A 27,023-nucleotide genomic window follows, 5' to 3' on the forward strand; every position below is an offset into this window, starting at 1 on the left:
CAGGGGCGGTCGGAAATAATTCGGCCAAAATTGATAAGTTCTGTCTCCTTGCACCTGTTTTTTCATCTTTCAGTTGTTTTTCATATGCTTCCATTGCAAAAGTTATTGAAAATCAATAACTCACCTCCAAATACAAGAATTTTCATTCAAAACCCTGGGTTAATCGAATGCATTTTAAGGTCTTCGGCACCTACGATTATCATAAGATGATGATGATGATGATGAAGAACGAATGTTGCTACTCAAAATATATTGTAATCGCTGACACGCACCACACCACCTACTTCAGCAAGACACACACTTTTCCCTACTGCCATTTTTTCACAGGATGATACAGGTGGTGAGGATAAAGCTATTCGACGCTAGCTATTTCGGCCCCTGGACATATCAAGAGTGGACATGTCAACTTATTTTGTTGTGGATACGAGACGTCCAGTGCCGTAATGGTGAGAGTTCCTCAATGCTGAACTAAAGTATGTCAAAGGCAACCGACGATATTATGAGAAACCCCGGAATGCCACGATCATGCGCTAAATGCATATGATATAATTCATGCGCAAGTCACCAGGCCAGTTCAATCATCCAAACCCACCGACCAGTAGCCTACCTGGAAAAGTGGTATTGGTTGATATAATAAAATAAAAATTAAAGAAATACTCAATCATTCAACCAGTGTTATGCAGTAACTGGTTGGGATTACGAGCCCATCAGTAAAATTGCATTGACGCATATTATAGTATAGAATATGTCAAATCGAGTATGCCAACCAAACCATACCAATGACAGGAAATCTGGTGGTGGTGGATGAAAAAATGAAATAAAAAGTAAATCATTCAATAACTACAATGTGGTGTCTGTGTTGGGATTACGGGCCCAACTGTGAAATAACTGTGAAATTGTTAGGTATATAAAATAGTTGAAAGGTCTAATCAAATATACTAACCAGTACCAAGGGCTGGAAATGCAATGGATGATGCTTTCAGGGAATCAGCTTTCATCAGAACTTTTACAATTGTCTTTCTCAATTGCCTGTCTTCCGTCCAAGATACCAAATGAATGATGTGTTTGCACGGAAGCTTTCCACCAGACGTGACAGCCATGTCACCAGTGCTATTTTTCAATTCATTTTGGATTTCCGAGCCTCCTTGCCTCAAAATTGCAGCTGACAAGGGTCCTACAATTCGAAATAAATAGATAAGGCTTGTGTTTACCATTACTAATTCTGGCTCATTTGAAAATGGTGTAGTGCTGGCCTTGATTTGCTATGGAAAGTGTGTGTGTGTATGTTTGCCAATTGGCTGTATAAAGAGAGTAATGAAATTATTCGTAAAGGGAAAAGGGTGTTGGGAGCTTCACCACTCATAAGTTGGTTGATCACCCTATGCGGGCCCAAGAGTGGAGTTTAGGGGGTGGGGGTTCAATGCAAATTTGAACTGGTTGAATAAGATTAAAGATATTAGGGTTGCATTGTCCAAAACGCAACTAAAAAAAACTTAACAGGACACAAAAAGCAAGTACACCAGTCACATTATTACCAAAATACACAATATGATTGCTTGTTCTGGATATCAATGAAAAGGCAGAACGGCTCATTAATAGTCAGATGACATTTTTTCCAAGTCACACTGTGATCAAGCAATACCCTCATGGCAACTGATATTGCGATTGATATATTAAGCATTCATGTTCTAGGCACCTACAGGCCACTGTCAATAGCATGGTCAACAACGTAGTGATTAAACATTGAGCAAATACTTACCAGCACGCATCAAGTCAAAGGTCATGTGAGCACTGTTTACAATAACATCTTCGTTTCGCTGAAGAATATCTCCATCGGTAATACAGACGTTCAGTGAGCCATAATTCGCATAAGACGATGTTATCATATTTGTTTGATTGAATTCGGCCTGAAAAGCCTGATAGAACAAGCAGAAATAAATAAAAAATACTTCAATTCTAGTGTATAGTGAGATAGTTGATTATGTCACTTTGTCATTCGGCCTATACCGCGTATGGGATGTCACAGCATATGAGCGATTCCACATTATAGTTTGGTTGAAGTTTTCAAGCTGGATGACATTGCTGCCACAATCCTGCCAACGTGTGGGTAATAGAATGAACAGTGTTCACCAGTGTAGGGGTTTTATGGCGATAGCCACTGACGGAATCTTAAACTGGGCCTCCAGGTTGCAAGAACTGAGATATTGTTGCTATATTGTTAATAATGTCACTGTTGATTATAATATATGGCAAAAATATTGACAAGTCTGTTAAAAGCTCAAATTAACTATCGAAGGTCATCTTGCTACTAATTCATCTTTGATTATAGTGGATTTTCATTATAAACAAATTTTCAGTTATACATTCCGTAATATTTTGTACAGATAAACTGCTCCATAACATTGATGAGTTGGATCCCAGACATGGAACTAGCCTTGGGCCACATATATGTATGCCTAGTCTAAAAATATTCATTTTCACTAGACCCGCTGTCTTAAACTCAAATTTGCACACGGGTCAATTTCCTAGTTTAGGATCACGTCGCGGGCTTCAGCATTAATAATGGGGGCATTTCAAGTAGGCCATATTTCACAGGACTTTGCAGGATGACACTTCAGACCGATCATGAAAATGGAATTCGGTGAGTAGCAATTCACCCCTGTCGCGACAAAATCGCAATTTGAAATAAACTCGCTGCATGGCCATTAACTCAAGACTACTGAACTATATTTACTAGATGGGTAAAATGTGATTCTCCCACTTTCATACTACTTACGTTAAGAGCCTTAGGATTGGACATATGGAGTACAATCTTTACATGGGTACTCTTCGGTCCATAATTGTTTATGGCTTTTTTCATCCACATGGCAACTTCATTTGGTGGCATATTAAAACCCCCTGTTCCAATAGCAGGAAATACTATTGACCTGAGAGAAAATGATACATTGTCACAATAATCAGAACAATGAGCCGAACGGCTTGCAGAATCATAATAGGTCTCATTCTTATGCAAGGATACTCCATCATGAATTACACCATGTAACATAAATTAATTTGAACCGATTTTTTGATATTTCCTATGCTATATTCCGTAGTAAAACATGTTTCTTGCATTTATTTGCCTCAAGTGTCGTTAATTAAGATATGAATAGACAAATTAAATGTGACTACTGATGACCGCGCCATAACAAAATAATGGTGTTACCGTTTTCGAGCGTATGACTGCAAATCGTTGATATTTGGCATTCTTTGATAAATCAAGTATGATGATAATAGGCACCTGAAGTTTTGAAAATCTTTGCTAGAAAATTTAGTTGTCTCAAGAAAATTCAATTGCTTTTCTATCTGGGTTTGGATTCATTCGTTGTGTAAGCAAATGTTTTGGGATTTAAAATTTACTTTTGGTTTACATCAAACCGGTCTCACGGAATATCATTCTAAAAATGTGTTCCAGAGTGTACGAATGTAATCCTAATCAAGTAATGAATAAGAAAAGGAAAGGACAAGGAATTGAAAAAAACGATGCCTATTACTGCATTTAAGGTTATCCCACAAAAATGATATAAACAACTCCCGTGCTGAAAAAATATGCGTCTTTCTGTTTATACAGACAACTTTACTGCTGAATTTTCACATCAGGTAATCTGTTGTGTAAAACCAAGATACTAAATGAAGAAAAGCTGTTGATAACTTGCCATTTGGCACACTGTATACGTCAGGTTGCCTAACCTTGGATCAGAAAAATGAAATCAGCAGTTAGGCGATGAAATATGCCTACATCAACAACTGAATTCTATAACAAATTTATTTTACCGATAGTTTGCTTGACTCGCATGCTGCAAAGACTTTTGCACAATCTTTTTTACGATTTCCTCCGAATTGCGATCGTACGTCGATACAATGCCATGAATTATATTTTTACAGTGGAGGGATCCTGCCCTGGTGACAAATATGTCTCCATCATTGTACTTTCCACTATTCTGGGCACATTCTTTCTGTAATGGAAAACAAAAAGTGCTAGTGTGCTGTATATATATTCTTGAATACATATGTTTTCAGAATATATTCATATGTAGATTTGGTTTCAAATTCTCGCATGATGAAGTCAAGGAGATACAAAAGCTTTCCATATATATATATATATATAATGATTAGTTCCCTTCAACTAGTCAGATGTTGTTTCAGGGATGAGGTCTTATAATATATATGTAGTAGAATCTTCATGGTGATATCATGTACTCACAACAACATCTTGTCCAGCTGCGGCAGCGAGAACTTTGGCAATGACCGATCCCTTCGTCATGTCAGCAATTTGGTACTTTGCCATTATGTTCACCACAGCATCAGCCTACACAGAAAATTACATGAATACACCAGCATCAATGGGTGCCTCCAGTATTGCAGCATGCAATGTGCGTGTCACGTTTGACTAGAAGTATATATCTTCCCCTTTCTACGTGTACTCGAGTGGATTTCATTTCATACTAATTCACCTGTACAATTTTGTCACCAAGACGGTGTCGAATCACCAACCACATCAACTCATTTCGATGTCATTTGAAGGATTACAGACGGACGTTTTCATACCTCTTGGCAAGTTGGATCAAAATCAGGGTGGGAAAGATGCCCAAAATACCTCGTACCATATCCCACATGCTAAAAATCATTTCAATGATGACCTGACATGGATTCGGTGTAAGAGGTCAGATGAATCTTAATTAAGATCCCACTACCACACAGTGAATTTTTTAATTACATTAGGAATATGTCCAGAATGTGAGTGTGAATACGCCTTACTTAGGGTTACCCTATTTCCTCCCCTACCTTACCCCCTAAATTCAGAAAACAAAAATGTTATATTTTACCCTCCTACTACCTAAAGATTCCACAAATTTGAATGAGGGGACTCTGGTTCCAGTAAGATAGCTGGTTTGTCGAAAGTACTAGATACGTTGAAATGTCTAACCGACAAGTTGGGTTTGATACCACCAGCCTAGATCATTTCCGATCAGTCTTACATTTTGCTTTGCAATATCTCCGATTTGCACCACTGTGGTTGGTCTCGTAGTTACGGTTGGTCGAATTTCAATCTGCCTGAGAACTTTCTGGAATTCATCGAGCACTTCTTGATTTTTGAATTCAACAAAGTCCACCTGAGATGAAAGCAGTGCAAGGTTGATTGCCTGTGCAGGATTTAGACATGTCGCTACGTTTTATGTGATTTTCTAGCAACTTAAACAAGAAAAATCATATTGAAGTAGCAGGACTTCATTTTACATACTGTCCCTATTAAGAGATGATCAGCGCTACAATTTCCATCTATAAATAGTGTTCCTTTATATTAATTAGGCCTACTGCATCCCAAAGCAGTGTTGGGATGACTCGAGTCATGATTTGACTTGACTCGAGTCACTTTGCTAAAATGACTTGACTTGCCTTGACTCGGCGTGTCAGAAATGTGGATTGACTCGTGACTCGGAGCAAAATTCACGAGTCAATTTCAAATCATCAAGTAATAGTGTCGATAACAATCACTGTATCTTGCATATGTTCAGACTGTTCGCGAAACGCTTACCTAATCCGTGAGAGCGACCAATCATTCAATGACCGTGCGTTTCACTGAGCCTCGATTGTTCTCTCACAAATAAATTGACCGCACACGAAGTGATCGAAGCTTACAGCTTACGTTGTCGTAACTCTAGCAGTAAAGTAATAGAATAGCAATATGTATATTTCTGTTCTCTGTTCTTAACTTAACCAAACCTCTTGTTTCATTGAAATTGAAGTCGAATATAGTTTATATTGTTCTCAACCATTGTCGCAGGCTCGAATGGTATCATATCTATTTGTAAATATGTAATGTATTGCATCTAGTCAATTCGTTTCTCTATTCTCTACTTTGGCTGGTAACTATAAACTGAAGCTATGCATTCACGTAGCTTAACAGCTCAACGTATATGTGAGCGATACAGCGCCTTATTGCTTGTATATTTAAATATATATTCTTTCATCGTTTCGGAATCAATGACCACTGAAACTGTATTTCAGATTGCTAGCAAATTGCAATGACGTAGTCATGCCTCATACACACTTTGAAAAAGCAACTCGACTTGAAATGTGACTTGACTCGTGACTTCACTTGACTTGACTCGACTTGACTCGAGTCATCTCCGAAAATCGAGTGACTTGACTTGACTCGAGTCACCTTTGCAAATTGATTGACTTGACTTGACTCGAGTCAAAATGTGCATTGACTCGAAATGACTCGTGACTCGAAGGTAGTGACTTGATCCCAACACTGAAGTTGTTCAACCTTTAGGCTAGTTACATTTTAGCTTTTTCGACCCCAGAGTATGGTCAACTAACCTAATAATTTTAATTTTTAATCCGTCTGTGACCATAGAATCCCACAAAATTGCGGCTAGCTGAAATGGCCAGTTGCCAGTTGGTTCACTGGTAGATTTGCCGACCGACAAGATAGCGTAATGGTTAAGCGTCCGGCTCTCTGTAGCAGTAGTTTTGTGAGTCAGATGTCTCACAGCCATAGTGAAACCAACCCATTTCAAGGTCAAGCCAACATACAAGCATATTGTACCAATTAAATACTAGTCAGCGTTCGAGAATACTGGACTCTGATCAGTTATATTAACTTTGCCTAAAGAAGCATGTCCGTTTTTTTTTCTTCGCTTGTGGGTGCTTTTATATAATATTCTGTTACTTTTCATTCAGTGTGCATGCCTTTCATTTACATGTTATGGTAAGATGAGGGATGATTGAGATCCGCCGAAGAGACAAATTCATTAATGTGAGGCTTCACTTCGCTGCCACCATCTTGCGAACAATTGTATCGCTTTTCATCATTTTTAGATCTAACATTCTTGAAAATCGCTGGTTACCAGCTATGCTATAGAAAACAATATGACTATTTCGAAGTCTTCTATTTTGTTCAAGGTTCTGTACAACTGAAACGAAAATATCGAAAGATGCCCATCAGTTGTGGACTGAGTTTGAAGGTCAAGTGACCTGGCATGTCTAGCATGCAACTGGCTAATTAGGCGAATCAAATCATCAAAACCCCAAAAGTGACCCACCCAGTTTAAGAACCACTGATTTGAACAGACGGTCCACTACACCAGTGTGTAAACTATATTTAAAGCGCGTCAGACAGCAATAGAACATATACTTTAATAAAATCAATTGAAATCTCATTTACGACAAGTGCACAACTTGAAATCGTCACATGTTTGTAGGCTGTGCAATTTTTCTCTTGTGGTTGAACTCTGACTGCGGGCTGAAGATGTACATTGCTAACCTATACATCATCTTTGTACATAACAAATACATAAATATGCTATACTTCATGTGTAATTTGTTTCGCAAAAGGTGTCAGTTATATTCCCTTAAATACCTTCATAATAACAATGGAGAAGTTTCGAAAATCCACAACATACCCGCGTAATACACGATTTTGGGTGCCCTTCAAAATATTGAGACACTGCATTGACGATGTGTGGTGTAACAGCATTTGGATTGATCCGAGAACCACCCCAACCCATCGCCGGAATAGCAATCGAGGTAAGGTTTTCTTCTTCTGCTACTTCCAAGATATTCTTGATGAAGGATGCCACCAATCTCTTCTGTTCAATATCCGATGCCCCCTCCAGTCTAAATATATGAGTGAAATGGATAGTTGCATTGTTTAACATGAAATAAATGGTTTGCATTCCGCCTCATGCGATCAGAAAGGAAGTACTTTACAGCTTTCAAAAGTATGTTCATATTGACGTTTATTTACTCGACAAACTTTTCACATGATTCTTATTAAGAGCCACAGGGACAATAAAGAAAGGACATATAACAGAGTTGGTGGCAAATTGTGACTCAATATCGTCGAAATTATAAATAGCATGAATGGAAACTGAGCCATAGCAACAATGCAGCGTATAGCAACAGCCAGCGTTACAGAGTGTTGTTGTCGTGAGACATCGAAATACAAAAACAGTTTGCAAATGTAGGGATACAGAAGAAAAAGGAAAAGAAAACAGACGGACACCAGTTATACCACGACAGCTAATGAAAAATCTTGAGACTATACAAAAATTCTTTCAAGTCGTATTCAAGTAGGATGAGTACTTGGAAGCGAGCCCAACTACAACTTGGCCAACATCTGTTAAATCATTTCACTGCATGTATTTCAACCGAGAACAAAGGAGTCCTACCCATAGTACCCATACCTAAATGGTAGTCATTATGTGAGAGGTTTCGTAAACAGATATATGGCTCTTGAGGAATAGTCACTGGCCATTTGGTATCATAGAGCTAGGGATGGTGTGAACGCCCGAAAGGTTCAGGTTCGTGTGAACGCGAGAATTTTTGAAAGGTTATACATGAACGCGAACGTGAACCTATGACGTCACGTGACCTCATACTGCTAATTCCAACCCTACATTTCATTGAAGTGATATATTAATTGACAATTGTACACGATAGCTAGCAACAACCCAGGCCATATTATTCCACAATGCCGACGTACATGCTGAATTTTAGAAAAGTCAATAAATGCATCAACTCGAGCAATCAAATGCTGTAGTAAAATTAATAAAATGAATATCTTCCGTCACTTTTCCAGCAATTTCGAATAGGAATTGCAAGGGAAAAAAAGCTTCCACTGTAAGGGTCCAGACCAGTCCGGACAATATATTCGTCAGTTGACTATTGCTACCTTGATATTGAGTAGAGTATAAAACGGGTTTCCAGACTTGCTATCAATGCTACGCCATAAACAAGTTGGCTGGCACGCCAATCGAATGGATTTTGTTTTCATGATATAATAAACATTTAAAATCAAGATTGATCCCGTACGCTTATTAAATTTTTACATCATGCAACGATGTATTCTTTATCTCAATATCATTGATTGGCTGAAAAAGCATCATTCACGGACTACCTACATATAGTGTATATCGTTCTTGATGTTGTGTGATAGCCGGTCAAGCTCACAGCAGACAGTCACCAGATATTCACAAAAGTAAGCTGAATATTTCGAGCAAACTTTTGTAACAAGCCAAGTAAAATTCTTGAGATTGTCAAGGCGCATGCTCGTTTAGTGTTGATTTTGTTTATGCTGTTAGCGCCATGCATAGGGGGGTTTGATGTGAAAATGCAAAAATATATGAAAAAGGTTCACAGCGCAGAACCTACCAAGTATTGTTTGTGAATGTGAACCTGTACATTTCGGAGGTTAACACACAGAACGCGAACGTGAACCTCATATGGTCACACCATCCCTACATAGATCCATTGAAGTAGCCACCAGGGTGAGCAAATCCAAGTATGGTTTCTCCAATTGTTCGCCTTGAGTGTAGTGACATCATCTGTGTTCACTGTGTCACACTCGATCAGATGCATCGTTAAAAAAGTTTCGCCGCACAAATTTTTATCTTGGCTAGTCTACGATCACAGAGCTGATCACATAATTTTTGTTATAATAACTACAAGTTGTAATGGCTCTGCTTAGCGTACTGGTGGCGGTATACAGCCGTTTCAGAAATCTTACTCTGGTCCAACGACATTGACGATCTTTTGGCAATTTGGCAAATTCCCACCGTTCGTTATGACAGCCTCTATTGGCAGCAAATTTCTCCGCTTGACAGATTTCATTTTTTTCTTTGTTTGATTTGCTTCACGTGTGTCTGTAATTGAGTTGATGATAAATCACAAATGCATGTAGGAATGTGCGCCTTAAGAAGGGGATATCTGACAATCACTCACAATCAAAATCGAGTCTTAATGATGCTTGCCACGGCATTTTAGATTTGAATTCAGTTTGCATGAATATATCAATGAACATTGAAAGTCAAAGAGGGCCCAAATGCGTAGTAGAGTCCGGCCCAATCCCATAATATTGAGTATGAAGTCGATTTTCTGCATTTCTGTCATTGGATAGGACGGTAATGGGGAACCTATGGTTCTCAAACCAAATATGCCTGTTGTTGCTAGCGTTTCGCTGTGACGAGATTGTGACGAGATTTGAATTGGATCGCCAGGTTCAGCTCAAGAGTCTCAATACAATAAAGTGTTGTGGTGTCTGGCTATTGTTTTAATACTAAACAGTGTCTCTTTCTTCAGTGTCTAGCATACATCAGTAGTAAGAGTGGAAAGTGTGCACTATGTCAGGAAGAGTTGGCTCATAGCATGGCTGATATAAGTCTTACTTGATAAAAATGGCATATTCACTAGAGCAGTGGTTCTCAACATTTTTTACCTCGTGGACCGGTAAAACTTCAAAACATATGTTATGGACCGGTGAACCTTTAAAAATCAAAATAAACCCTAAATTTGAATATGACAAATTTATGCAACTCTAAATAATGTAATATTGGAAACTTCATTCCTAATAGATATTTATACGCAGTTCTATAGAAGTTTCTGCGGGGGACAGCTCGCGAAATCCTGTTACAAACTTCTAAATTGATTGAGATTGTACGGTATCCGTTGTCAGAAATGCGTCTCTACGGTTTGTTATAGCCTATACTATACACAGTTTGTTTACGAGTCTTCGCAGCTTTAACAGATAACTTGTTCGAAACGAGTTGTAGTCTACTTTCAAACAGTTTTGTAGAACACTTGAACCATTTGTGACCTACGCCCAAAGTCAGGGGTGTCAAACATACGGCCCGCTAGACCATTTCATCCGGCCCACAAAGAAATTCTGAGTAAATTAAAAAATGCTTCTATTATTTAACACATATGCAACAAATGATTTTAGTAAGAAATAAGGTCAACAAATGAAGAACCTAGCTGTGAATAGGCCACATATACCCATATGACAGTATTGATGCAGTTTCACTCTCTCAGGAAAAAGTATTTGACATGATGAAACCTGATAAAGGTGAATATGGCATTGTCCGAATTCAGTGATAAGCCTGTGGTATTTCACTGAAATTTTGCGACACGCGAACTGTTCCAATTGTCAAGATTGCATGATCTACCAGTCCAGCTTGAATACCCGATTTTGATGGAGAGACATAAATCAATCATCTCAGAATACTGCACATAGATATAGTGATTAGATTCCAGGATATATTACAATTAGAAATTCCTTACTGGATAATAAATCCATTCTGCAAAGTTTCCGAGCATGAAATGATCGAAGAGCTGATTATGTAGCGTAGAGCAATTTTGAGTTCAACCCAAAATTTAACATCTCCAATCAATCGTTCTGGATACACAATTGAATCAAATAGAATTACCCTCACTGGAGTCGGGTTAACATTTCCGTCGTTGCCCTTCCCCGCTCATATTCGATAGAACATGTTTTCAGTGCCGTGATCAAGTTTCTGGCTCACAGCAGAAACCGACTTGACAGCAAGGGACGCAGAGACTGGATATTTTAGAATGAAATTGTTCTTATCAAAACTAAAACCAATGTGACGAGGATGGTGATAATAAAACACCAGCTTCATCCTTCTCATTATTATTAGCTTTAATGAATGCAGAATAACTTTCGTCTTATGAGTTAGGCGTGGCGAGAGGGTCTGGGGCACCTTGTTCGTTCTCCAGGGGGGCGGTAATCTGAAAAAATTTGGAAAACACTGGTATGGAGTGAGAAATAGGTTGACAAACAGTGCTTTTCAAGATGTAAACTTGGATTGAAATTTCCATGGATTTAAGACCTGTAATGCTAAGATGCTGATAAGATTAAATGATTGGGAATAAAGTCGTTTTTATACGATTGAAATGGATTTAGGCGAAATATAGTAAAATTACCAAATACATGCCCAATTTGTTTTCACCTTCCTTATTATGACTTTGAGACGTCACTTGTTCGAGCTTCAACACAATCATCAAACTTCCGACTGCCTTTGTCATTCGGTCGCTCACGCCTTTCAGATCACGCAGTTTGCGAACCCCTTCAAGCAGACCTGGTTCCTGGAATTAATTTGTTTTTTGACATAATCAGAAACTGGTCGGCATTTCGTGCAGATTCCGGGTATATTTATACTCTACGACAGGGGTCGGCAACCTTTTGCTAGTCGCGGGCCAAATTCCGAGTGCACAACTTTTTGGCGGGCCGGAATTTTTCTTGATACTATATTTAACGCTCACGTCGGTTTATTACCCTCCATTGCTGCAATCTCAATCATACAAATCACAAAAAGGGCAAAACACATGTATTTACACTTCAACAACGCAGCATAAATGTGACACTTGGCGCAGCATGCTTTGTGAAAGAATTTCAACTTCTAATAATAAGTCAGATGAAGCAACAATCAAACCACATTCTAAATGGGCATTAGATTTAGAATACACGTGATCTTAGCTTGCTCTTTGTGAATTCCATTGTTTTAAACTATTTTTCACATGCGTATAGGTGCTATCAAAAGTCGATGCCATTTCTTTTGTATTGTTGGTCAAGCTGGGATAAAGACCCCTTTCAAGAACGTACTCTTTGTCAAAGTCATACAGCGATATGCTCTTCGTATGAAATTTGTCTTTCAATTCAACTGCATCACATTTCAAAAGGGCCCATTTGAAATTTTCAGGCAACGGTATTGACGCTCACATTAAACCGAGTACTGAGTAGTCAGAATTTATTTTTTACAGAACGAATGTCGAAAAAGCGGGTGGAAATTCAGTAATTAAATTTCGTATCACAGTTACAAAGGTATTGTGCTGGTACTAGAGGTTTACTCTCCACCAGTATAGGAAAGTGAGCATAATTTTCTTTTTACTGTTGACATTCCCAGAGTCGTAGTTTTGTTTCGAATGCACCTCAACATCTCATGTATTCAGTTATTTCCTCCTGAAGTTGCAAATTCAATTTGTTAGATGTGACGTTAAATGTACTACAGAAGCAAGATTAGATACTCATTTTCGATGACAAGATTATGAGTCGGCGATGTTTGTATTTTCAAGGAAAGTTGCTATTTCGTTTCTCAGTTCATACACTCGTGCAAGGATAGCGGCTCGACTTAATGTGCGAACATGGCAGATATACAGGACATCGCCATATTGATTCTCCGCTTCTAGTAATATATGGGGTAGGCTAACTGTCGGTGATCAAGTTTGTGAGACGAAATCAGCTTTCCCCACTGTGTCTAAAACACTATTCAGGTTTGTTGTCTTGGCGTACAATGTCTTCTGGTGAATTAAACTGCAGATGACTAACCTACGGAGGCTGGTTATCTCAAATGAAACGGAAAGTTTGAGATTTTGTCATTGCGTCTGAGATGTTCCAAGCGTTTTTGAAGCAGAGGAACTGCGCCTTTAATGTCGCACCCTATCAGAGTGGCAACCCCTTAAAAAGTATGGTGTACCTATGGTTGCGCGATACACACGCTTTATAAGCACTGGTCTAGTCTACTCTACATACATTCTCCATCTCCTACTTTTAGTACGAGATAGGCTACTAATCAACAGCGTTCGCATCAGTTTTATGGCCTAACAATAGACCAATACCACGTAGGATACTTACATCGTAGCAATGCCGCATTCTTACCAAGCAGTGATGCAGTGCTGCACTGCAGATTGGAACTCATTACGAAACGGCGGGCCGTATTCTTGTGGTAACTAATTATTTCGTCGCGGGCCGGACGATTTCGCTTGGCGGGCCGGATCCGGCCCGCGGGCCGTAGGTTGCCGACCCTTGCTCTACGAGATGATAGAGCGCCTATAGAGCACCGAATCTCAAGTTAATGTTCTCATCAATCAACTCAGGCAAAAAAGTAATGAGAGCATAAATCTCACTTGGATAATCTTTTGCTTATTGTCAGTATGGAGGGCAAGCAACCTGATGAGGTTCACAGCCTCGAGATTTTCTGTCGCCGATGACGAGTCGGGATCGAATAGTTTCGTCACAATCGGCAGAATCCCAGCGTCCACAATTGCTTTCTGTTGATGAGACGAGCAAGATGTAGATTCCGTTTCATAATTCCGTTTTACGAACCTTGTTTCCATCATTTGACGCCAATTTATTGAGTGCTCCAAGAATTTCTTCCACAGAGAATGAGCTCGTGATTGTGCTCATGCTCATGCTCATGTTCCCAACGTGAGTGACAGTGGACACAGCTGATTTGAGCATCTTCAGGATAAATGGAATCACTTTGGCTCCTATCAATATCAACAGATCGAGTTGCATTTGACTCGATTGCTTGTTGTCGATTCTTTCAACCATCCCTAACAGACACTTTGTCTTGCATTGCAGGCTTATAAATTTAGTGACAAAACCATCACACTATCTGTGTGTTTCCATCCGGGAAATAATCCTGGTCAATGTATGAATACCTGCTGAGATTCAGCAGAGGTGGTCAGTAACGAAGTACTTCTACTTTTTCAAAGTACTCAAGTAGTTTTCCTCTACTTCTGGTACTTACTCAAGTAGATCCGATTTTCGCTACTTCTACTTCTACTTCGTAATATTTTGTGATCTACTTACTTACTTTTCGCTATTTTCAGTTTGTCAAGTAGAAGTAGTTCAATCTTCCAATCAGGAAGATAGCCTGAGAAATTTCGGGGCTGTTTTCACGGAGTATCAACATTTAATTGTCACAAAAGTTGAGTAAAGCCAAGAATTTTCGTCGCGCTTCGCGCGCAGGGGATATGTAGTCACCAGTGTGATTTCACGAAAGTATCGGTGAATATAATTTAGGTCGCGGGTTGGCGTGGTTCCGTTTACACCACATTGTCGCCCTTCGCCCATATGAAATAATTCATCACAGTATATATGGCTCATCATAACGTTTGAAACTGATGTTGCGCAATCTAGCATTTACTTGTCATATCGTAATCTAGCATGTCCACGGCGTGTCCTAATCTGGAAACGTGGACTTTTTTTTAGTTTTAGAGCTGTTTTAGCACACCACCTTTGAAACTTTCTGAACTAAAGGTATGAAATACATGCTCCGCTTTTAGAAGTAGTATTTATATTTCACTTATAATTCCCAGTATCATATACTTTGAGTTTTAATTAATATCAGTTCTTTTGTCTGGATAAGATACATGTTGAGGTATAAAAGCAAGTGTAGTAATGCCTTTAATTTCCGGAAATAAAGCTACACAATATGGCATTTTTACGGTCCACCATATTTTTTATTAACGTTTACTAATCGCGCAAAGTGTTTACACCGTATCCTATGCAACTTCTCCGTATTGCTCTTTGACTAAACTACGGGCCTTATAATATGGGGATGGCGCCGTACCATGGTATTTTCTAAAACGTGCTATTCGAGTAAACAGATGATTAGAATCGCATTTCCATATCAATACTATCATGATGTTGATGAATGCTTATGCTATCGAAAATTGGATACCTGTTGGTATGCATCAATATGAATCACGCTCGTCACCTTTCGCATAGCTCAATTTGCACCTTTTTACAATCCATGTGAACGAAGTAGGATCGTTTTCACAACTACTTACTTACTTGAGTACTTTCAAAGTCAGTCAATTCTACTTCTACTTCAAGTAGTTTTAGGTTGCTTATGGAAGAAGTACTTCTACTCGTACTTGAGTAGATTTTTTCGTCGCTACTTCTACTTCTACTTGAGTAGCATTCTTGACTACTTTGACCACCTCTGAGATTCAGCGAGGAAGAAATGGATTGAAATTGATTTTTAAGAAGACACTACTGTCATTACTGTGAATAAGTTGCTGACAGTGCAGCAAACGCAAACAAAAAGAAACGCTCTCAAACCTGACTCGATTATTGAGTTTTCCTCCTCATTTATGCAATAGGCGAGGACAAAAAAGACATATGCTTTGATGTAGAGAGGCTGTGAGTTCTTGTAAGCAAATATCTTTTCAATCCCGTTGTTCCTTCTTATGTGGTTTCTGATTTGGTTGGCATTCCGCACCAGGTTATGTAAAATTGCCAAGTCTGCCTGTGAAAGAACCGTTTCTGAAAATATTCGCTTCAAAAATTTTAAAACCAGGTCTTGGCCTGCGTGGCCTACTGACTCCGAGCCTTAGCGACGTTGGAATAAGATCATAACGTTTGATATGGTCACCTCGATCATATACGATAAACTGGGTTGGGCAAGTTTCTGGACATTCAGCTGTGGGAGGGTGAAATCCTTCATCAGTCTGTCAATGAGGGCGTCATCCTTAAAGCAGGCAGCGGCGAGACTCTTGCACTCGTCCGAGAAATTCAACAGAATGCGTTTCATCTGTAAGCAGACACGAGTTACAAGCATTCCGCACAATGTCATAATGTCAACATACGGACCGTCTTTAGAATCTTGAAAAGAACATGTTCGGTGTTGCTGTAGAACGCATTGGGATTTTCATGACACCGATCCCACAGTCTGACAAAAGTCTTCAAAATGCCTTCCTTGAGGAGAACGTCACAAATCATATCCAAAACCGTTGGTTTGTAAAGGAACTTGAAAATCGTCTGGATAACAAAAGCTATATTGATACACGACTCACAACAGAATGAATCCAAACCAAGTATCCTAAAAAATAGACCGAATCATCCTGTGTTTCGGGTAGTTAAAATAAGCTGCCTACGCGGCCACTTGCTGACACTATGGTGTGTTTTCTGGTTTGCATTGTTTGGCCCAGTGCTCTTCAAATGGTGTCCACCAAAATATGCATGAGGTATATCAGCATGAAACAGCATTCAAGGGTGCATCAAGAACTTGTCAGACCATATTGACTTGAGTGTGGAAACCAAAATTCAAGTAATTAAATACTGGATCTATGGTCAATCTGTGAATTAATCAATCCAAAGATTATGATTATGATTATAACTATAATGTATAAAATCATTTAGTCTCACTTTTTGCAATGCAATTTATCGCACCAGCGATTAGGAAGTAGATAATTTTCATACCAGAATGTAAGATGTTTAAGTATTCATTTGAATTGTTATGATAGGTAGTATTGTGTTCAGTGCATATGGAGGAAATTTTGGAACACACAGCGAATCGACTATAGAGCTTTTTATATTTGCTGCAGCCTTTGGCCAATTTGCCTGGAGCTGATTCGATCTCTAACATCATTGTCAATTATACATATACAGTTGATTCCTCTTAATTAGAGCACTGGGGGTTCTGCTCACTTTTGGCCGAATTAGGCGGAAAAACGACTATGTCCGAAGGCGTTAAATCAATTGTTCGTTACATAATCATGGGTAGAGGCAGACAACGCATTGAAAATACTGTTATGTTAGGTATTAAATGAATTGCAGCTGCTCTATCATGCAGTAATCGGCACTGATCGCACAAAGTACAAAAGAGTGATACCTTACGTTTGGTTATATTGTGCAGTACCGTGCTGTATTTCGATACCAAACGATTCAACAAATACTTTATACCAGCACTTGGTCCTTACCCTTGACTGACCCGTAGAACCCCAAATTTTCGTTTAGTTGTAAACACAAAAATCTATCTCGATTCAAATCTAACTATGGAAAATCAGCGTTACATCTCCTGTTCTCTTTCAGACACTAGTTAAGAAATGCGAGGCCGAACCTCGGAAAGTGTCATCGTATTGTTCGGTCGAAACGCAACTGTGTGATACTAATTGCTTATTTACATATGAGTTATTAATACCTAAAATAGAATTGGCATTTAGGAAGGTCACAATTACACTATCGAGCAAAATTGCCTGTAACCCAGGCGTTGCCAACTCAAAACAGGTCTCGGGCCACTTTTCAAAATTCGTAGAGGCCGCGAGCAGCTTGACTTTAACAGCAACGTTTTGATGAATCTACGCCAGCACGACGCTGGGCACTGTAACATGGGCGACGGCCATAATTACCACAAAAGAAAAAATATTTTACTGAGGAAATACCAATACAACAAAAGAAATCATGATCATCACTTCCATTCTATTTTGAACTATGAGCTGCGTACGATACCTGACAATACTCTTCAGCATAGGGGTGGGCAACCTTTTTGCTGTTGACGGCCGCATTTCGATTACTTATGTAGCCTACGGCTGCATTCCAGTGGATATAGTCGTAATGAGCAAACTGGAGGCCCAATATCCATGTTAAACTGCCCATGCCCATTGCCAGTGAATTCCGGACTAATCTATTTACTCATATCGGCTTACTATGCGCATCGAAATCGCGACTAGTCAGGGATTTGTTTTCTCGTCAAAATTTTTTCATATTCTTAGCGAATTTCGTCATTTATATTAGTATTGTTTCACATATCACTATCGAATATTTATCTTTCCTCAGCCCATGTGATCAAATTCGCAGGAAGAGTTGATGTAGGAGGTGTCTTCGAGAATTTAGGGAAGTTATTAATGCTGCGCTCCATCTTTTGGTGGGTCAATTGTTGTTAGACCCCTGCTGTTATTCCTTGACATCCCATCAGGATTGTCAGTATAGTGAAAAGATATTGGATTCGCCCAAACTTAGGCTTATCAGAAAAAAAAACTTCCTTTGTGGTAAGGAGAACACAATTACAAATTGGTATTTCTTTATGGGGCGCATCATTTTCTTCTGCGGTTCGCATCTGTACTGTTCGGCTCAGATTACAAAGGACACTACTGTATTAAAATCGAAAATCAACCATTCATATCGGCAAATTCTTCCTCAATGGAATGATATTACCATCACCGAAGCCGTATTAGTTGGTGAGGGATAGTGATATTGGGTACAGGAGAAGAGCTTTTCGAACAACAACAACAATGTGTTTAAACTGAAATGAATTTCAAAGTGCTTTAGTAATCGTTCTTCCGACATTTCAAATCAGGTCGCGGGCGGCAAAATATGGCCTCACGGGCCGCGCGTTGGTAACCCCTGCTGTAACCACATGCTGGCGAAGACAATTCATCACAAATCATATGTGACTTGACCTCCATGGAACGGTCCCTGAACGGTCCCTGACACTGGCTCATCGAACCCCTAGTGTTCTGTGGGATGCCGGTAAGAGCCACTGCTTCAAACTATTCACTGTATTACTGTGTTAATGTGTAACATACACACATAGGGTTGAAATAGCACAGTAATTCTTCAAATACAGTCCCAAGCAGCAAAGGCTGAAAGAGTATTTTCACCTGATAAAAGTAGGCCAACTATACTTAACAGTAGGAATTGAAAGAAAAAATATTTTAGCTAGGCAGAAAACATTTCTGCATCATTCTGTTCTACAAAATGGACGCAACTTTCCCAAAGTAAAAGCGACTATAAAGCTGACATGGCCTTATATGAATTCCTTATTATCAATTGGTAATGTATCGATTGTCCCTGTTTCACCATTATTACTCCTTTTGTGTTAAACAAACAGAGCTGCTTATTTTGCCATCACCCAATGATAAGAATTTCTAAGCTATATCCGAATCAAGTGAAAAGTTGTTCGAAATATTTATTGATCTGGCGAAAAAAAGTTTAGGAATTCCTGCACAAAACAGAGTGCTTGAGTTAGTCAGAACAACTTGAAGAGTTCACTACACTTAAAAAGGTTGAAGCGAACTGATTTATCCTAAGGGTAAGCTATCGCTTGTACCTTTGAAATTTCCTGCAGATGATCCAGCGAGGTTTCATCAAAGTTTTGTGAGAGCCTGAGATGCTGCACAGATTCCTGAAATTCATTCAAATGATCTTGGAGCAGTCTTGACAGTGATAGATTCATTTGTGAGCGTCAAGTATGACAGTTCAATGAAACATGGCCAAATTTTCAAAAAAATTCGATGGGTATGACATTTCAACGGAACATTCAAATTCAAAAATAAACCGTACGGTTTGACATCTCCATGAAGCTTTGGCAAAGGATTAGGAAAAAATGCTTGTATTTAATATCCCTACAGAAAAGCTATTACTCATCCATACCTTTAGAATTCCATTGAGATCGTCCATTGGGGTTTCATCAAAGTTTTGTGACCGCTTGAGCTTCTGCACAGATGCTGCACCTTCCATCGAATGATTGAAGCGGGCTCTTGAAAGTGATAGATTAAATTGTAAGGGTTATGTATGCAGATGCGGCAAGGAAAAAAGTGCTTCTACTATTTCGAAGTACTCTATTTGCAGTCTTCACTCAAGTAATCCATTTCCACTTCTTCCTATTTTGTGACTTACTTTTTGCAATTTACAGTTTGCCAAGTAGAAGTAATATATTCTTTCAATAAGAGAGACTGAGAGAGACCAAGACGGTGACATTTATGGACGTTTTTCACTGAGAGTATATAATTTCTGTCATCCTTCGCTGGAAGTAACTGTGGAGTGAGCAATATGCTTCTACAAAAGTCTTGGTCAATGTAATAAATTTATGTAGCGGTTGTGTGATTCATGTGCTCAATTTCATATGGCACAAGAAGTAGAGTTCAGCGAAACACTTGGAATTATACAATCTGCCACATTTACAGTTGCCTTCCTAATTGGAAAACCGTTAATGTAGTATCATATACAACTACTCCGTGTCACTTATCTTCTTATTATCGCCAGACCTTATAATATGATGACGGGCATCTTACTGTCGCATTTGGTGAAAAGTGGCACTGAGACGAAAAAGGGTTAGATTAGAAGCACTGTTCTATAGCAAAACTAGTATTTGTATGGTGTATCACATGATGCCGTAGAACCCGTATGTGGTTGAAAGATATATCTCTAGTAAGGGATGTAGCACCACAGACCCAGCTCTCTACACCCAGGCGCGTAGTCAGAGGGGGGATCTCGAGGGTCGAAACCCCCCTTCTGAAACGCAAAACTCCGTCTTTTTGAAATGACCATTCTGACCCTAATATTCAGTTGCAATTCAATAAGTCGTATTATCAGTGTTGCGCGCAGCCGTGACCAATTAGCAAGAAGCATGTTGCCAATTAGCGAGATTTGTCTGTGCACAATGCAACGCGATGCGCCGTCGCGCCTCCAACAAGCCTAGTTCCGTTGGCTTGAAGAATTGCATCTGCAATAGGCCCGATGCGCACCATGCCATCGCTCTCCTGCACAATCGCATCTGCGCACAAAATCATCGTTTGCCTACAGAATCGCACAAAAGATATCATCGCTGGCCTAACTATCGCGTCTCGGACCTAGCACACTTTGGCGCCTATCTCTCGATGGCTTGGAGACAATGCCGGTAAGTGTATGCTGATTAGCGATTGTGATTCAAGAGTGCTATCGCGAAACTGAATGACTTCAAATGTCGGCAAACATGTGCCTGCGTACATGCGTATTGCATAATTGATTTCCGATAGTACTTGAACATAACCATCAGAAGATCTGTGTCAACGCTTGAGTTATAAAAGATCAGGCTTGAACCACCTGAAATCGATGTCATTATAGAACAGATTCCAAAACAACTCGGATATTTTTGCCTGTGAAAATGGAGACCACGTAATCGTGCGTATTTAATTGGTCACGAGAGTTCAAGGACTCGCTAATTGGCAGCACTTCCGGACTCATTGACAAGCTCACCATACGCGAAAGTTCGCCAACACGAGGAGATTTTATAATCGTCGATTTACGGATGTCCTTAATCTTAATGAATTGATTGCTATAATAGTAAATTCGAAAAAATTGACTCCCCCCTTCCATTTTTCGGCTGGCTACGCGCCTGTCTACACCGTACGCATATGTCAGTTTTCAGAATTTTGACGGTCCATGAGAGCGTAGCACTGAATTTTAAAACTACCGGTAGCCATTTACGGGACTACTTTTCAACGACGCCCAAACTACTGGTACTTTGAGCTGCTTTGAAAAGCGCTATTTTTACTCGCACTCGAGTAGAATTGTGCGTTGCTACTTCTACTTGAGGTGCCTACTTTGAACAGCTCTGTGTGTATGACATGTGGTTCAAGCATTGGCGAAGATTCAGAACAATTTGCCAGGTATGATATATCGATGAAATTTGAAGGCACTGTCATCATGTTCACTTTCAGATGATGACGGTAGTGAAACTGTAATGATGGAGTAGCGTAGTATATTCAGGAGTATTCGCGATGTTAACTAAATTTAGGCGGTGCCCGCAGGCCTAGACACGCACGGTTCGATTTGAAATCTCTTCCTGCTTTTATCCACGGTCGCATTGTATTCATCCGCTGAAGTGGAGTGACCATGTGTGACAATGTTGACGATGCCATCGGCGGTATGTGAGACAATGTCAACCATACAAATTCTCATAGTCAATTTTCCCAGTTGAGTAGAGAAGAGACTCGTTCTCGGAACATTCTGGATAAAGATCACCTTCATTATTAATACGTACAAAATATATGTTTATATTAAAATAAAACCGAATGGTTTGGGGTTCCGGCAGTAATCGGCAGCGAATAGTCGAGTTCTCAAAAGAACAATACATAAACAGCCATATCTCCAGCATAAAGTTTAAATATCAGTTCAAATATGAAGTTGAAGGTAATAAATATGAAATGCCGACTGGAAATTCTTGATAAGTCATACAACCAATTGGTAAAATAATCAATTGGAAGAGAATCAAAAGTCAGAATTTATAGACCTTGCAGGGAACAAACTTGTTTTATATCTTCAAGTACCATTGCAGTGTTGCTTACTTTGGGCTCCAGCTTCGTTTTTTTTGTGCCTTTGGTCTCAAAAAGTTTTGGAGGCATTGCTTCAATATAACAGTTGGTAGCACGTCTTATGTTTTCCATCACTCCTTGGTTAGCAGGATCCATATAGTATCTTTTGATGGCTGGGTTCGACCGCGAATGCTTCTCTGTTACTATACCCGCTACTATCTGGTTGATCTCCAATTGTGCTGAGAAGTAATCACATATTAAAGGATAAAGTTCAACAAAAACTTTATTTGAACAGCAAGCAAATATTTGTCTATGATAGTCTATGTATGACAGGATAGGCCAACCTTTTCGGCCAACGGGCCACATGAGATTTACAAACCATTGCGTGGGCCCCTCAAGTATTGACTACCTTATTTTAGTTGTCTGATAGGTGCGAACCAGATTAGTCAGCGGAGAAAACAAGATTTATATTACTACACATCAAAATCGATAACAATTATGTTGATGGAAACTCGGTGTGCATTGATATCCTAGCCGATTGAAGCGCGAAATTTCAAAGTTAACAAATGAATTTGGTCAATAATAATGTTATTTGCATATATTGCGGGTCGCCTCTGTATACCGCTGGGCTCATTTGGCAAGTACAGGATTATTCGACGCTTGAACATATCGAAGATTTCGGTGAACATGTGTCCATCATTATGTGCAAAGGTTATATCGCCGACCACCTTTATGTGAGTGCAGACGCCAAGTCATAATTGCGAATATAGTTAGACTTAATTCTGTAAATTATGTCGTAACCTGATTTCTACTGAAGACCATTTGTCATGCAGCATTGAATAGTTTAGTTGAAGTAGTAGAGTTGAAGCACACCTTATGATCACAACTAGATGAACCCTAGGCCAATACTCATGGTGAGTAAAAGCATATTGCTTCAGGCCGTCCCTGTTTATAAGGGGGAAAATTTATCTACATTATTGGCAGTACCTTCTTGAATACTTTTTTCTGTTCCCTCAAGACGTAACGTCCCACCATGCTTGCTCAGTTGACTGAAGTGTTTCAGAGCCTTGCGTTTCGGATTATTGACATTAAATCTCTCACAATAGTCCAATACAAATTTTGCTTGGCACTGATTCAGCGGAACGGTGGCTACCCTGATCACATGCTCTTCAAAGAACAGCCGGAACTTTTCCCGAATTACATCAGCATCAACATCTTTAAGTCCGACGATGTCAATGGAGTTGCAGCCCTGGATATAAACAACACTTCATATGTCTACATTTGCGGTAATAACAGTGCAAACGTAAAGGAAAGCAGCTACCATCATCCAGCAGATAAGTCAACGCAAAATTAGCACTGGTTTAATAATTGAGTACCGTAATTTTCCATGTATAATTGGCTATGCAGTACGCCCCCATGTATAATACGCACCCTGAAAATAGCAGGTCAACACTGGAAAAAAGCGATGTATAATTTTAGTTTCATTTTTCAATGAAAAAAAAAACGACCTTTGAGGAATACGAACACGGCAAACAAGGTATCATATCAGTCTAAACTTCATTTTAAAGGGCAACCTACTACAATGTAAGAATGGTGTCAGGCCACAACTATGAAGATTAACGGATCAGGTGCATAGAAATCAGTAGGACGGGAACCTCCCTTTCCAGGGAAACAATGATTGAGTCGGTACTGCAATGTGTGAACATACATATACCCTTGGCGCAACCAAATAACTTTTCGATTGTTATGTGCATTTCGCGTAGTAGTACTACTTGACTACTTCCACTGGGTATCAATTGAAATTATTCCAAACAAACTATATATGTTGTTGTAGTCTTGATGGATGGATGTTGACGAGTTCATCATTCCATAATTGCTATTACTGAGCAGATAGTCGGCAACATGCCACATTGGCCCTGAGTAGGTTTGGGCGAAAGTGCTGACCCTTCTGTTTTAGTAATCAGCAGAGCAAATTGAAAAGCGGTGGCGGAAAATTTTGGAATATAAATTTAGGTTCGCGACCATCTAAAGGTTGGGAACTACTATCATGGATAAACGCTACCTTTTCATAAACGGCACAATTTTCTTTGGCTATTTTCTGCACGAACTCCTTCCATTTTTCCTTTTCGATTACTTCAGCTTTGGGCCCAGAAACATCCAAATTTGAAACCCAGGTCAATCTTCTAATGACATTAGCGACTTTCGTGTGGTCCTCTTCGCATTTTGATTTAATGTACACCCCGCTGGCATTGGGTACGAATTCGGCTGCAAAAAAGTTCATGCCACTGACGGCACTTTAATATTGGACACACTAACACAATTACATAAATTGGGGTAGATAGCTATTCAGACGACTGTCCTCATAAGCAAAATGCAGTAAATACTGTGAAGGAGTTTGGTTTGTGTGATCCAAGTACACCAGTGGTTCCCAACCTGTGGTACGCGTACCACTGGTGGTACGCGAAGGTCTTCCAGGTGGTACGCGAGTAGATTCTGTTTTTTTTTTCGACCGAAGGAAGTTATTGGTTCAGGTGAGGTTGATTTTGGATTTTTTTGACTAGTGGTGAAAAAACAATTCCATGCATCCCATCAACCTGGGCTGATAATGCTTAGTTTAGTAGATTTTGTTATCACTACGGCGATTTTTTTGACAGAATTGAAGCGTTAAGTCGAAAATTGTCAAAATTGTTTACAAAGTCAAAAATTTTTTGACCCTTCCATTTTGTTTGTATCATAGATTTTGATATTTTAAAGCTTGTAGCCTACTTTATAGGCCTACCGTTGTGGACGGCCCATTGACTGCACATCGTGGATCATAAACTGTCTAACGAAACAAATAGGTTGACAATTGACATGGTGTTATGGTCAACGTACCGTAATTAGGGCTGGGCACAATGATTCGAGTACTCGAATCTGAATCGAGTATTAATTTTAATGATACGGGTCGAGTAGTAAAAGACGATTTTTTCGAGTACTGAAATTATGCGCTCCTCGCCACCGAAAATTAATTTATCAACAAGAATTATAGTTTCGATACTAATTTTCACTGTTGAAGCCTTGAAACTTTGATTGGCCGTATATTGTATCATACTAAACATATCATACAGATACGAACGTTACTGGAAATAGCACATTTCCGAAGACATGATCATCCCACAACATTGTCACCAAGTACAATGAAATCGGTATGGTCGAAAAAATACCAAAGTATCTTTAATGTGATAGATAACACAGGCATTATATTCTTCGCGGTCGCATAAAATGTACCTATTTGAACTTCGCCATATTACATTCTGTTATGACGTCATAATGAGTGATACTCGATTACTCGACTCGAAGCATTTAACGTGATTCAGAATCGACTCACCCAGGTACTCGATTTTTCCCAGCCCTAACCGTAATATCCTGACTGAAACAAGACTACTTGGAAATTGCATGGTTCTTTTATCATGAAGCGCATGATAAATTGTGATGCATGACAGCATTGTCAGAATGAAGGAACATGGTGTTTCACACCAGCAGTGTACGCACAACTTCAGTGTTGTCAGCCAACAAGTACTGCTGTTGAACGGTCTTTCTCAATTCTTGGCAAGCCACTCAATAAGAACAGACACTCTACCCGAGAATGTGAGAAAGTATCTTTCGTTGCACTACGACAAATTTTAATTATCTCTACCGTAATACGTGGTGTAACATCTACTGGGCCCCGGCCAGATATCGGTAAAATAAAGCTTTTCGATGTCAGAATTTGTCAGTTCCCCAGTCAAAAACGCTTTTTCAGGCCAAACTACTTCGTAAGGACAGGCAGTCCAAACCAGAAATGAATATAAGTAGTACAATTTTAACATGATGCCCAAAATCACCTAATTTGCTTACGTGAGGTCAAAATTTGGTAAAAATTAAGTTTTTCTTGGTCAAAATCCTCCGATTTTTAGGTAAAAAATCGCTCTAGTTATTACACCTGACATAGGTCCAATACGTGGTTATGACGTCATAAATGAAGAAAACATTTTTGCCCGCCTACGGCGCGCGTAAATTATGTAGGTTGTACGCGAGCACTGCATAATATCTCGAAGTGGTACGTGGGTGGAAAAAGGTTGGGAACCACTGGAATACACCAAAGAAAGATAAACTTATGTGGGGACCATACAATACCCAACATTATATGAATATTTGTCGACGGTTCTATCATTATTCCCGGTCATTGATGACTAAATTAGTCCTTGTAACTATAGCATGCTCTCCCCATATTTATATTTAGTTAATAGCTATTCCTAAATTAAAAGTCTTATCTTCCTTTTTTACTTTTAGTAACACCTGGCGCGAGTCTCAGAGTTTCGCACAAATGATGCAGTTATCTCACAAGCTTAAAAGAAGGCACTTTAGTCATCTCCGGGTCTCTCAATATAACCTAAAACTTCTTGTCGAAGTTTAAGGCATTGGTGTTCTACTCGGAAGAATGAAGACAATTAGATGGCAGTCATCTAATATCGAACATGAGATGAAATTGTTAATGACAGGACGATAGATTTCGATAGGGGGAAGAACCGACGGATTATTATCGACAAGGACTGGGCAAAATCGAGTACCTGAAT

The 27,023-nt window shown here is 39.3% G+C and overlaps 1 protein-coding gene across 1 annotated transcript in view; it reads right to left on the minus strand.

Moving 5' to 3' along the window:
- Positions 1-27,023, minus strand: part of LOC145441484 (uncharacterized) — a 49,301-nt gene that overhangs the window by 11,631 nt on the left and 10,647 nt on the right. Inside the window, exons 7-26 of the mRNA XM_080319359.1 lie at positions 24,491-24,693; positions 23,416-23,677; positions 22,444-22,667; positions 21,939-22,123; positions 19,787-19,892; positions 19,464-19,538; positions 16,226-16,393; positions 16,008-16,166; positions 15,695-15,881; positions 13,949-14,112; positions 13,750-13,893; positions 11,796-11,931; positions 9,557-9,692; positions 7,452-7,665; positions 5,019-5,153; positions 4,244-4,348; positions 3,814-3,995; positions 2,777-2,927; positions 1,760-1,916; positions 944-1,174 (exon numbers count right to left, since the gene is read on the minus strand). Coding sequence (XP_080175485.1) covers positions 944-1,174; positions 1,760-1,916; positions 2,777-2,927; positions 3,814-3,995; positions 4,244-4,348; positions 5,019-5,153; positions 7,452-7,665; positions 9,557-9,692; positions 11,796-11,931; positions 13,750-13,893; positions 13,949-14,112; positions 15,695-15,881; positions 16,008-16,166; positions 16,226-16,393; positions 19,464-19,538; positions 19,787-19,892; positions 21,939-22,123; positions 22,444-22,667; positions 23,416-23,677; positions 24,491-24,693 — 3,324 coding nt within the window. The remainder of the gene's footprint in view (positions 1-943; positions 1,175-1,759; positions 1,917-2,776; positions 2,928-3,813; positions 3,996-4,243; positions 4,349-5,018; positions 5,154-7,451; positions 7,666-9,556; positions 9,693-11,795; positions 11,932-13,749; positions 13,894-13,948; positions 14,113-15,694; positions 15,882-16,007; positions 16,167-16,225; positions 16,394-19,463; positions 19,539-19,786; positions 19,893-21,938; positions 22,124-22,443; positions 22,668-23,415; positions 23,678-24,490; positions 24,694-27,023) is intronic.

This window comes from Botryllus schlosseri, chromosome 1, assembly GCF_051294905.1.
Source record: "Botryllus schlosseri isolate E-star chromosome 1, Bs_hap1, whole genome shotgun sequence".
NCBI classification, from domain to species: domain Eukaryota; kingdom Metazoa; phylum Chordata; class Ascidiacea; order Stolidobranchia; family Styelidae; genus Botryllus; species Botryllus schlosseri.